At 48.8% G+C, this 13,336-nt stretch overlaps 1 protein-coding gene across 20 annotated transcripts in view; it reads right to left on the minus strand.

Moving 5' to 3' along the window:
- The window catches only part of Cit (citron rho-interacting serine/threonine kinase), a 162,932-nt gene that overhangs the window by 64,098 nt on the left and 85,498 nt on the right, over positions 1-13,336 (minus strand). For 14 of the 20 annotated variants that reach the window (XM_087579453.1, XM_087579452.1, XM_087579450.1 and 11 more), the window contains 6 exon segments: positions 11,330-11,500; positions 11,026-11,076; positions 10,284-10,337; positions 8,333-8,473; positions 6,480-6,605; positions 3,375-3,470 (listed from right to left, as the gene is read on the minus strand). In XM_087579453.1, the coding sequence (XP_087435579.1) occupies positions 3,375-3,470; positions 6,480-6,605; positions 8,333-8,473; positions 10,284-10,337; positions 11,026-11,076; positions 11,330-11,500 (639 nt within the window). 20 annotated transcript variants of the gene reach the window in all.

Here is a 13,336-nt window from a genome sequence, read left to right on the forward strand (position 1 = left end):
ATGTTCCGTGAGGCACTTGGCCCTCCCAGTCGCCAAAACCCCAAGGGATGGAGAGGAAAGAAGATATTGAAGTCCCTTGAGCCTTTGACCAAGCCAGAGCCTATGCTCCTCCTCACAAAGAACTCGTTTTGCCTTTGCGAACGACACCCACTGCCATCCAGAACAAGAAGAGACTGGGAATAAAGCTATCAGAATTGGGGTCACAGATGGGATCTGAAATATGCCTTCCCCACAATGCCTATTGTGAGGGGCCCTTTTCAGTTTCTCGGGACATCATTGCTAAAAAAAGAGGCAGCCAGCAGGGAAGGGGTCCACAGAAGAAAGAACAGAACAAATTTCAAAGAAGGCTTTAAACTAGAACTGACTGGTGAGGGGAGAAAGAGCTAAAGCTCGTGGAGAGCGGAAGGTTGAGAGCAGGGTCACGAGGAGCGGAGCCTTCAGCGGGACGATGAAGTGACCGCTCTGTTGGATTTCTGAGGGTGGTTCTAAAATTACGAGCAAGAACACAGTGGATCCAGGGTACAACCAAAGCCATGGCAGAGACGGCCTTAGACAAGCTGGAACCAGAACATAATACAGAAAGGTTAACAAGCGGGTGTCTGTGTGGATCCCAGTAGAGAAGGCAGAGGAAATAGCTTTTGCTGAACATTCCCCAGGGTCTGACCGTCAAAGTTCTGTCTAGCCAGAGGGATAGAGGCCTCATAACACACACAAAGCCCAGTCTCGGGAGGCCTCCTTTTCTTCAGGGTGTGAATACAAAGGAAGGCGTGGTCAAGATGACTGTTCTAAAGCAGACCTGGGCCTTGGCATCGATGGGTCCCAGTAAGAGCTGCATGTGGCCCAGAAGGATCAAGCCTTCACCCAGAATGGAAGGATCTCAGCGTTGATAGGATCCGACCGGCAGGAAGAGGATCACAAAGATGGGGGTGGGGTAGAGATGTAAGACAGAACATGCCTTTGACAGGCACTTCCATATCCTCTTGCAAACCACACAGTAGATTCCACAGGGGTTGCCATCATCACGTCCTTGGGCTAGGAGACTACCATATAAAGTCTCACTCCAAACATGAAAGCCTGGAAGCCAGTACAAACCCCAAATTAAAACGTCTGGTCAGGGAAGAAATCACATAGGATATAATGACCAAAGTCATGTGCAAGGAGCAAGGCTCAGTTCTCAGGGGATGGGGGTGGGGGTGGGGGTGGGGGTGGGGAGGTTGACAAGAGAATTCAAATATTTCAGACCAAGCAGAGCTGATTCAAAGCTGTTCCTAACTGGAGACGCTTGCTGAATGAATGAACTTAAGCTTCAGGCTCCACAGCCTTAAAAAGCAACTGGAGAAGACAGAATCAATGCTTCCATTGATGATTTTCCAAAGAAGATGGGCAGCCTGACAGACAAGACGAAAGAGTACAGATGCGATGTGAGAGGGGGTGAAAAGCCAATCTTCAAAAACATCCATTAGGGCTGGAGAGATGGCTCAGTGGTTAGAGCACTGACTGCTCTTCCAGAGGTCCTGAGTTCACTTCCCAGCATCTACATGGTGGCTCACAACCATCTGTCATGGGATCTGATGCCCTCTTCTGGTGTGTCTGAAGACAGCCACAGTGTACTTATAACAAATAAATAAATCTTAAAAAAAGAAACAGCCATTATCAGACAGCAGTGCCTACTGCAGTTCTTGAACTGACAGACAGACGTGAAGATAAATACGTACAACTGAAAATCGTCTTTCATATCATCTTCCATAACTTAGTAAACTCGGGAGTGAGACAGACAGTGTCCTCCCAGAAATAAAACAAACCCCTGACATTAAAACCTCAGTAGACTGTGTTGGTCCACAGTTTAGACACAGTTAAGAGAGAGTTAGCAAAATGGAAGGCAAGGCAGTGGACATAGCACAGAGAGATGGAGGAAAGGGAAGCATGGGAGAGGGGATTCCAGGAGACCGAGCACAAGTCTACTCAAGTTCTCAAAGTGGCAAAAAAGGCAAGAGATGGAGAAATAACACTCGAAATATACCAAACACTAATTCCCTGGGTAGAGTGAAAATGTGCCGAAGGACTCCACACTTCATAAATTTCAAGCGGAATAGGCATCCCAACAGTCACAGAAAGACCTAGGAGGATTAGGCAGAGGAAAACACTAAGGGGGAAAAGCTTAGGTTAAGAAGGTAACAGTAAGACTTACACATGACTTCAAAATAAAAGTCTAAGACTTACACATGGTTTCAAAATAAAAGTCAAAGGACAGTGGAGGGACAGCCACAGAGCCCTGGAAAAACCAGTGAAGAATGTGGTGCCCCTAAGAATGAGGCTGTGTGAATGTGAGTGTGAGTACAGAGGGAGTTGGGGGAAAGCAGGGGTGAAAAATGACCAGAATGCATTGCAAGTATCAAATTCTCAGATAATGTTTAAAAAAAATTGTGAGGGAGGTGGGGGAAATTATACATACAACAAATTCACTGACCTAAAATGCACGTTCACAAAGGAAATATGTAACAGAAGAGTGGAAGAAAGACTCTGAGAGGGAGAAGAGAACCAACAAGGAGGGACAGACGCAAGAGAGGGTAGCATCAGAGATGTGAACCAAGTAAGAGATGGATGTATAAAAAAATGTCGTAACAGATGTCAGTGTTTTGTACCATAAATACATGCCATTTCTAAAGACTGAGCCTAAGGAACTGTACAGATGGCCCCGTGGTTAAGAGTGCCAGGACCTGAGGTGGATTCCCAGCACGAGTCAGCTCACAATCACCGGTAACTCCGGCTCCAGGGGATTCAGTGCCCTCTTCTGGCCTCCCCGGGCACTGCACTCACATGCACATGCCAAACTCACATACGTGTGTGTGTGTGTGTGTGTGTGTGTGTGTGTGTGTGTGTGTGTGTGTGTGTGTTGTGTGTAGGTAAGAAAATAGGCAAAACTTGAAAGTGAGGGTAAAACAAGCACATTTTCAAAACAACCCCAGATCTTCACACAAAATTAAGTTCCTAAGGACGTACTTTAAACAAAGGAAGGGGTACCTGACCAATTCAGAGATGTGGAAAGAACATGAAAAGCCAAGAATCTGGAATGTGGTAAACAAAGCCAAATCTAAACAAATCATGCCCTGAATCACAGTGGTTTAAAAACTAACTTCAAAATAAAAGAGAGAGGAGGGGGGGGGGGGGGGGGAGGGAGGAGAGACGGATCCACAATATAGAACGAAGGATAGTTTAAGCTCCGGACTTGACAGTCTTATGTCGAGCAGTAAGTCCAGCTGCCATGCTGGTCGGCCCTTTGCTCTAGCAAGTGCCAAGCCCGGAAGCCCAGGGTGGCAGAGAAGCTGCACGTGAGCTGTGCAGGGAGGTCAGACGACACTGAGGGGTGGATTTACTTTGATCTTTTCCTCATAGTGCTGTTCCTTCTGCTTCAGGTGTACTTCTAGGTGTTGAGCTGAGACCTGAGCCTCCCGATGCTTCTCCTCCAGCTCCTGAATACAAAAGAGCAGTCAGTCAGGCATGATGGGTCGGGGAAGGGTGCCAACCCAAGCATGAGACACTCACAGGGGAATGCGACTCCATAGACACTGCAGGTGACAGGAAGCCGCTGTTCCTGCAACACTAGACTAAGGCTCTTGGGAAGGAAAGCAGCGCCACCGTGTGGTCCTGGCTCTCCCAACTCCAAGAGTGCGCGCAGACAGACACAGACACACACAGACACAGACACAGACACACACACACACACACACACACACACACACACACACATGCACACTCAGCCGGTAGGCTGTGAGGCTGGGACTGGAGATGCATTGGTGTGACAGGTCAGGACAGAGGCAGCAGCTTGACTTCACACAGAAATAAAGGTAACAAACGGCACAAAGACCCTGACCACTGTCCTAAGCCTCCGGCTATTTACGGTGCTGAGGTTCATCAGCCTTGAATAAGAAAAGGGGTTTTGGTTTATTATGGAGATAAGCAGTACTGGGGGTCTTCCCCGTTCATTAAGCATTGCTCAAGAACCCTCACCAAAGGGGAAAGCGACTACGATTAGCAAGTACGAAAGGTTAGCGTAAATGGCTGGAATGTGGGCATGTGAACACTGGACATGAGCACGTGATTCAATTTTTATGCGAAACAATGCGAACGGGAACATGGGCAGTGACCTCGGAAACGCCTTCCTACACGCGTGAGGAGGAGAGAAGCTGGGGTTACGTGAACAGCTAGAGCTGAAGGCTCTCTTGCTATTTTTGTCTTTAAACAAAAGTGGGATTCATTTGAAAAGTACAGCAATTCATTCGTCCGTGTGGTAGAAACTGGCCCTTTACGAAAGGCGGCATCCAACGAGATGTAGGCACCCAAACCACAGACACAGAATCTGGGCCCACTGTAATTTCTCACACCAGAGGTCACAGGAGGTCAGTATCCCCAAGTTCTCTTCTTTCACACTATTTGAACTTTTCCTGTGAAGTGGAAACAGTGATGGAGAATTCTAAATGAGGAAATTATGTGGGATATGTCCACAAAACAGGGGGTGGGGGAGCTTATGAGAGTCACGTGCTCACAAAAAAATGTTACAGCCTGAAGCTTCGGAAACCACAGTCCTGCAGGCTCAAGCTCGGCGTTTAAATGTTTGGTCTTAGGAGCAGGTGCACAAAGCCCAGTGCAGTCCACCAGATGTGCTCTCCGGAAATTGGACATAAACAGGAGTCTAATTAATAAAAACATTTTACGGGCTTTGAGCATGTTCACTAAAGGACCTGAGGCAAAGACTCCTTTGATTGATTGAGGGCCCCGCTAACACATTTTGAAATTCCTTATTGGAAGAGCAAGCACATTTGGGACCTGTCGCAGTGTCTCTGTCCTGGGACAGTGTGAAGGACCATTCTTGGCCCACGTCCCCTATGCTCTGCAGCCTGAGAACAAGGCCCTTGAGCGAGAGGCACATTCTGTTAAAACAAGGGCACAGACAGCCATGCACAGAGGCACTTGGGCAGGCTGACGAGGTATATTCGGATAAAGAAATTTTGCTTTTCTGGTTGGTTACAAGTCACCTGCTAATCATCCTTTCATGGGTTCAGTCCTCACACAGTGGCACAGAAAAGGGGATAGAAACCTACAAACTGGTTCAAGGGAAAGCCCACCACTCAGACAGCTGGGCCTGACAACCACAGGGACGGTTTCTACAATGCAGGGTCACTCACACCTCACTACTGGGTGGTTTTTGTCTTTGTTGTTGTTGTTATTATTTTTTAATGTATCTTTTTTCTATAAGTATTAGAGCAGCTCTTCCTGCTCACTGCTACATTTCCAGCTCCTGGAACAGGACCTGGCGCATAGTAGAAGCTCATTAAATATTTGTTGAATGAATGAATGAACACATCACCATTAAGTAAAGAAACACTCTGGAACCACGAAAGAGTTAAACCTTTTGTTAGTCGCTTGTTAACCAGGTAAAGGGTAACAGTGTCAGCATTTGTCTTTCTCACAGTAAAACTCACATGCTTAACAACAGCGGAAAAGATTTTTGAAGACAGAACAAGAGATCGGAAGAGAAGAGACAACCACATTTGCCTTTGTGTGCGGACACACACACATACGCACATAAATATAAAGACTGGATGGCAAAGGGAAACAATTTAACTAATTCCTCTCTTAGGAATTTGCTCAAGAACAACCTTAACATTTGTGAAGAGACACAGAGTCATCTATGAGGTGTAAATACTGTGCAAACCTGTAAGTCAGCCGTCCCTGAGGCCATACGCCCATGGGTATCCCACTTCCCAGAAGTGACACCCCCATCTCCTTCTGTGGGGACAACAGGGGAATTGTGCTCGACTTACAAACCACCCCTGAGCCTCTCAAACATGACATCAAACTTCTGACTTTGGGAGCAAAGCTCGAAGGCAGTCCTTTACCCTGTGTTGGGGACATAAGCTAACGCTTCTGCCAACATTCCCTTCATTCAGTTAATTTGGTCATCAGTGCCAAAGACAGACTGAATGACAGCAGCCCTGAGAAGAGAAGCTCCAGCTGAGACCATGAGGTAAGGGCACAGCCTCCGTCAGCAGCAGCACAGCGCCTGAGACAGATACTGCCCTGAGGAAAACAGCCCGTGTGGCTCACTTCTTTCGTTTTTGAGAGTGAGAATCAGGGTTTGGGCTGTAGATGTCTAAAGTCCCAAAAGCTTTCTGCACTGGTTTTGCCAAGTTACCAGCCAAGCAAAACTCTGCTGAGAGGAGGGCGTGACAAAGGCCCGGTTCTGTTTTTTAAGATGCCGGGCAAGAGCAGACTGAGAAACTGCAGTGGTTCTGTCACTGGTGCTAAGCTGTACAGGCCTGGCTCATCCACACCACTCCACAGGTGTCTCTGACACCACTGCTCTCCATCCACCTACTCGGTGACACCCCCACGGGATGGCGTGCGAGCCTTCTTGCCCCCTTCCCTGTGAGACCTGTAACCTCTTAGCTTTGCACTTTGCATCCTTGGTTCCTGCTCACCAGAATTTTATCAGCCATCTGCTGGATCTGTTCGGACTTTGTCTGGATGTCATCCTTCAGTCTGTTCTCTCTACGCTCCATGGTCTCTAGTCTCTTTACCTTGTTCTCCAGGGAGTGGCGGCGTTCCTGTGGGTCGTGAATCAATCAGAGAGTTTTAATGGAGCAACCGCTGTGGGCATAGCACCTGCACCAAGGGACAGAGCCCTCAAGAGGCGGACACGCGAGTCAGGAAGGGAAAATCCTGGGCACCTGATGCAACGGCGAAGGCGACCGCTCTAGAATTCGGGTGCTCAGCTGTGCGGATTACAAGAGTGCATTCATTCATTCAAATATTTACCAAGCACCTACTATCTGCAAAGTACCACACTAGGCACCGTGTGGAATACAGAGGAAGACGACACACTGCCCTTGGAAAAGACATGACAAACCACAAATAAGCACACATGGTAGGAGTGGGGGACACAAGGGGGACATTTAGCTGCACAGTTTAGGTGTTGGTAATGGGGATGGGCTCAGGCGAGACATCGCAGGGTGGCTTGGAGTGAGGAGGGGTAGGGAATAGGGTGCAGGAGGCCATTCATACACACAACAGTCACGCACATAAAGGGAGCTCAGGGGAAACAGGCTTTGTCAGAACCCAACAGGAGCTCTAAGGAAAGCCTAGACGGACCGCTGTGTAGGGTGGGGAAGATCGAGAGAAAAGCAGTCAGCAACTGGGGGGGTCAAATGGCTGCCCCATAGAGCTCAGGGTACATCTAATACAGAGACACCCTTAAAAGACTTGGGTGGGACAGGAGTACTTGGGGGTCCATGAATCTTACACTATGTGAGTTAGGCTGGGAGGAAGAAAGATCTGGAGCTGCTGGAGATCAAGAAGCTACTTCGTCGGAGAGGGAAAGGGGTCCAGCCCATGAGGAAGATACAGAAACTGAGGACAAGGAAGAGAGTCAGCTCTCTTATGTTTACAGGGCTCCACAATTCACTAACAGCAACAGAGGCAAGAGGATGACACCAAGTTTTCAAGGCTGGGGCAGCCACCAGAAGAACAGCGGGGGGCTCGACCGCCATAGAGAAACTAAAGGAAGGTAGTTTCCGGGGACAGTATTGGGGCCACTCTGAACTTGAGACACTGTTCACACACATACTCGGGATTTCAGGACCACAACGGGAAACACAGGAAGGTGGGTGAGGTCAGACCCCAGACAGCCACGTACAGGCCGGGTCACATGCACACTGCGGTGGGGAAGTGGGAAGACCCAGGGACAGACAGGACAGTGAAACTGAATGTGTTACAATCCACTGTGTGAAACAGACACGGAGGGAGGGTGGCAGAGAGGCAGAGACGGCTAGAGACATCTCACCCCATACTCCTATTTGTCTGCACTGTTTAAGTCTGACAGTGAAAAGCAGGTCGTGTTTTCAGTATAATTATATAAATGATTTCAACAACAACAACAACAACAACAACAAAAGAATCTCATGGGGACAGGGCCCAGAACACAGGCCCAGAGTCACTGCCACAGGAAACAGGTGAAGTCGAGGAGACCAGATGGGTTAGATCCGCATTGTGTTAGAAACAGCAAAAAAAAGGGAGAAGACAAAACCTTGGAGCAGCAGCCAGAGAGCCTAGAGAAAATACAAAGTCACCGGATTGCTCCGGAGGCCAGAGGGAAACGGGCTGGACAACACATCCATCTATCAGCCGTCGCCTTGGAGCTGCGGAGACAGGCTTCCAGGCCTGCCGCCTGCACAGGGATCTTCAGAGGGAAGGAGGTCAGACAGGAGCAGGTTCTTTACCTTGGAACAACCAGGGTCAAGCTCAGGTGAGGCTGAGGGGGGGCCCCCCCGCTCACCTCAGCTTCCACCAGTTTCTTTTTGATGCCTTCGGAAGAATCTTCCCTGTTGTGCAGCTTCTCCAGCTCCCTCTCAGCTCGCTCCTTTGCCTGCCGGATGTTCTGCAGGAGCTCTGTGGCCTCGGTGCTGGCTTTTACAGCCTGACGGGAGAGAGGGGGGGCAGAACACAGATGTCTACGTGTGTTTACACAGGAGAAGAAAAGACAAAAACACAGAAAAAGCGGGAGACGCCGACCACATGGGATCCGGTTTCCAGCATTCATTTATTGCATGTTTTGTCTGTTGGGTGCGCTGTTTTCCAATCTCGCTGAATTTGGAACTAGTCTCATAGTTACCAATGATGTGCTTCCCTTTCTCAGGGTAACCAAAAAGTCCTTTGTCTATCCAGAGTAATGATAAACACAGGAGCAAAGGAAAGGTGTCAAAGAGCTGGCATACCCAGAGTTAACCTACTTCCTGACTGTTCTTCCTGTGGGGAATGTGGAAACCACCACAGTAAGAGAGTAAGGTTAAGACTCGAGCTAGGATATGACCTATGACCCTTCAAAGGCTGTAACGGCCTTGGTGTCTGTGGCAAGCGACGACACAGACAGAAGGAGAAGAGGCTAAGCCTCTTATTTTTGTCATTTATTAACTTTTATTGTGGTCTAACCTGCACTACAGCTTTTTACAGTACTGTGGGCAGCATACGAATTTATGAGACAAATCACAATGATCCTGTGTAATATGTTCATGGCACATAGGAAGACACATACACAGCACCTCATACATATTGTTTGAACTGAGATTTTAACAAGTGCAGTCAGTTAGCTGGTACAGGCCTGTGTTGGCAGGCAGCATCTAGGAGGAAGATAATAGACTTGGTGCCAGCCTGGGCTTACATAGCAAGACTCTGGTAAAATAAGAAAGTGGAAACAACAATAAAACATTGAGAGTCTGAGACCTGCCGTGTGCCCCATGGGGGACAGTGAACCCTGAAACATGGCAAAGTGGGATTTTTTTTTGTTTTGTTTTGAGAAATGCATTGACGGGGGCTTGACTTTCAGTGGCGAATGGTTAAGAACTTCCCAGGGACGTGATGTCCAGGTACGTGGACAGACGGAGCTGCCACACCATTGCTCTGGTTTCAGAGTACTTTTCAAAAGGAAGCCAAAGCTGCCCTTGTTCAGCCCCGCACAGGTGACTTGATGCAGAAACCAGGTCGGCCACGACCCCTCCACCCCCTTGCTGGGGGAGATGTGACTGAGATGCTAATGGCCTGATCACGTCACAGCTGAATATATACCTCAAACCCCACTTTGCACACTGTAAGTATAAGGGGTTTACATTTTTACTTATTTTTACTTTCTGTGCGTTGGTGTTCTGCCTGCATGTGAGGGCACCATAGCTTGCAGTCAGAGGCAGTTGTGAGCCACCATGTGGTTGCTGGGAATTGAACTCAGGACCTCTGGAAGAGCAGCCAGGGCTCTTAACCACTGAGCCATCTCTCCAGCCCCAGATATAAGCTTTCTTGTTTTCAACTGTTCCTTGGTAAAGCTAAAGCATGCCCACCAGTGTCTGGAAAGTACTACGGCAGCAAGGCCATTAGCACAAACTGCCAACACCTCCCTCTCCCCGACACACAATCACATCATGACAGCAGAGTCCTCGCCCCAGAAGGAATCTTTCAGGGTCCTGGAAGAGGACAAACCAGACTTCCCCAACAAGTATGCAAAATGGGAAGACTGGTGAGCTTCTGTCCCTGAGTCTCAAGCAAGTTCGGTCGGTTTTTAGAAACAAACACTGCAGACATGGCCTCCAAATGAAAACCTAAACACAGAACCCTGATGTTTTTGACGGATGCACCCTTTGTCTGTGGTGCTTGTGACTAACCTGGCCTCTGTCTTCTTTACTGCTCCAGGGTGAGGCAGGCAGGTATGTAGATGGGGGAGCCCCATCACCCAGACTTACCTTCTCCAGCTTCTCCTGGAGCTCCTGAATCTTCAGCTGCTGCTCAGCATTGATCTGTGATGGAAGCCGGGAGAGAAAACGGACGTCATCAGCACCCGCGGAGGCTCCAGGAGCCTCTGCGGCTTGTTTTCTAGAATTTGCTAGCATCGAAAGAACATTCGCCTGTCAGAGAAGCATGGGCCCATCCCAAGGCAAGCTGTGGTATGGACTGTCCATGTAGGACTGTCAACGTATATGAACACAATAAAAATGGTGCCAAGGGTCTGGGTTTATGTGTTACTGTGAGGAAGTAGAACCGTGTGTGTGCGTGCGCGCGCGCGCGTGTGTGTGTGTGTGTGTGTGTGTGTGTGTGTGTGTGTGTAAATTATATTAAAGTTGGCACATGCCTGAATCCCAGCATTTGGATGACAGAATCAGAAAGAGCAGTATAGGTCAGACTCAACTATACAGTGACCATGGGACTAGCCTGGTCTACATGGAACTCTCTTTAAAAAAAGAAATGCGTCTTCTCTTTTAGAACCACAGCTAAAGGTTGACATAGTTACCCAAAAGCCACTACAGTAGGGGCATGAAGTTCAGCATAGTGCATACTTGCATTCACTGCCCCTCACCAAAATAAAACGAAAATAAATATATCGCCACTAGAAAAGTATTCTTATGTGGTAAGCAGTCACTAATAATATTACAACTATCTCTAAGTACAAGTTGTCGCAGATAATACACCCCATTGCAGAAGACGCACCTTCTCCAGTCTGGAACATTCTCCCACTTCAGGCTTCCCTAGGTCCTTAGCCTGTGAGTGAAAAGAGAACATATTGGGAAATCTCAGCAATCCACTGCCACTGTCTGCTGTACTTCCTTGGCCTCCGAGACCAAAACCACAACAAACAGTAAGAATGGTATCAGCCTAAAATAAAGACGGGCGTTTTCTAAAGAATCTCATTGTGTCTCCAACCTACACTCGCTAAGCCAGCGTGGCCTTGTGTCTTGTGAAGATCATCCGGGGCCGTGCCCCCAGGGTCCCCTCTTGGAGGGTGGCTGACTACCTTCATCAGTTTATGCTGACATTCGTTTGCCTTCCGCTTGAATTCCTCGGCGGCGAGCCGAGACTCCCTCAGCTCAGACTCGTAGAGATCGCTGCGTCTTCGGGCTGACACGAGGTCCTCTTCCAGCTGATTCATCATCAGCCTCATCTCCTCCACCTGAGCCTGGTACTCCTAAAGACGGGGCAGAGACGGGAGGTGAGCCGGGGACCCCCATCAAAGGGGGAGAGCAGGGAGGCAGAGGCAGATCAACCATGGAGGAAGATGTACATCGGAGGGAACGTGACAGGGGACAGATGAACAGACAAAGACAATTGTTTCTGGACTGACTCAAACAATCTAGAGAGGGAGGCAGGGGAGGGGGAAAGGAATATTAAGTTGCTCTAACGCAGAACACGTGCCAGTAGTAACCCCACCGGGAACACGTGTGCTGAATCAGAGGCCGCAGGGATTCAGAGAAGCCCCAGGGATGAGCTCAGAGAGGGCTGAGCTCTGAGTGAAGACGAACTGTTTGTGTGGGGTTCTCCTCCAAGGAGAACGGACTTGTCCTTCGGATGCCGCATGCCCCTGGCACAACTGGGTATGGTACCAGCTTTGGAATTAACGTTTTAGTTGGAACCAGGGGGTGATTGGGAGCCTCAGAGGAAACCTCAGGGAAGGTGAGACTCATCAGCGTCAGCTTCTCACGATTAATTTTTCTGGGCTCAGAGCAGAAGGTTGAGCTTAGCGCTGCTCCTGCAATACAAGTCGCCCTGGAATCTGGAAGGGTGGCAAAATCCCAGACCTCGACAAAGTAACTTGTAGGGGGTTGGAGGGGGACTTTTTCCCCAAGAAAAATTATCTTGTTCCCTGAAACAAAAAGCCTTAAAATGACCCAAACAGTCTGATGTTTTCCACAGTGAATTTTAACACCAAATGAGAACATTCGAATCAAAGGCTTCCCACCGCCTTCCCACCCACACACAATGAAACAGGCAATGGCCTTGAAAACTTCGGAACCGAGTATAGAAAGACTCCTCAATAGAGCACTCAAGGCGGAGTAGGGAGAGCATGAGGCCTGCCTAACTATGACCAGAACAGGAGCAGGCAGGTCAAACATGACAAGGACAGGGATTAAGCCGACACAGTCATTGACGTCCATAAACTATGCTGACATCTTGACAGGGAAGCATCAGCTGAGACACGGTGCTGGCGGGGTGCTTTGCCGTTAACGCTTTGGTTATTCTTGTAGATGGAGCCCCTCTTTTGCATGTGCTGGGTTAGTGCCCAACCACTGAACAATCCCAGCCGTTTATGACAGCACTGTCTCTCCCCTCTGTCTCTCTCTGTGTGTGTGTGTGTGTGTGTGTGTGTGACTCTGGGCATGCATGCGGAGGTCAGAAAACAGTTGTCAATTGGTCAGTTCTCTCTCTTACCACATGGGTGCTGGGATCAAACTACAACCCGCCATCCTTGTGTGGTGATTGCTTTGTACCCGCTGAGCCATCTGACTGGGCGCTGTGGTAGTTGGGTGTTTGATACCTGTTTGATCTCACTGCAGCGGATCCATACCTAACAGTCACTAGGGGGGGTGACATCACTGAATCCACACGGAGTTCGGGTCCCAACACTCACCCTACATGGGAAGCATGAGCCAGAGTGGGAAGCATGGGCATCACATCCCTCCCTCCCACCCACAAGTACACGGTTACTGAAGACCAACCTTGGGACCATGGCTCGTGGGTGTCCTGCTCAGTATACACAAAGTACATGATGCCAAATGACAGGACTTCAGTCACCTGCCCCAGGATGTGGGCCACAGAGAAATGGTATATAGCCTTTTCATGGAGTTCTTTGAGGTCCCCCTTATGAGGTCCAGGGGTACCTTATGACTTTCATGACTCTTAGAACTGTGCCTTCCTTTGACCCATTCATCCATTAGGGAAAAAAAAAAAAGAAAACAAAGCAAACAAACAAACAAAAAAAAAAACAGGAGGAGGAGGAGCCTAGTGAAGTGACAGGTGCCTGTAA

The sequence above is a fragment of the Rattus norvegicus genome, chromosome 12 (genome assembly GCF_021556685.1).
Source record: "Rattus norvegicus strain SHRSP/BbbUtx chromosome 12, alternate assembly SHRSP_T2T, whole genome shotgun sequence".
NCBI classification, from domain to species: Eukaryota; Metazoa; Chordata; class Mammalia; order Rodentia; family Muridae; genus Rattus; species Rattus norvegicus.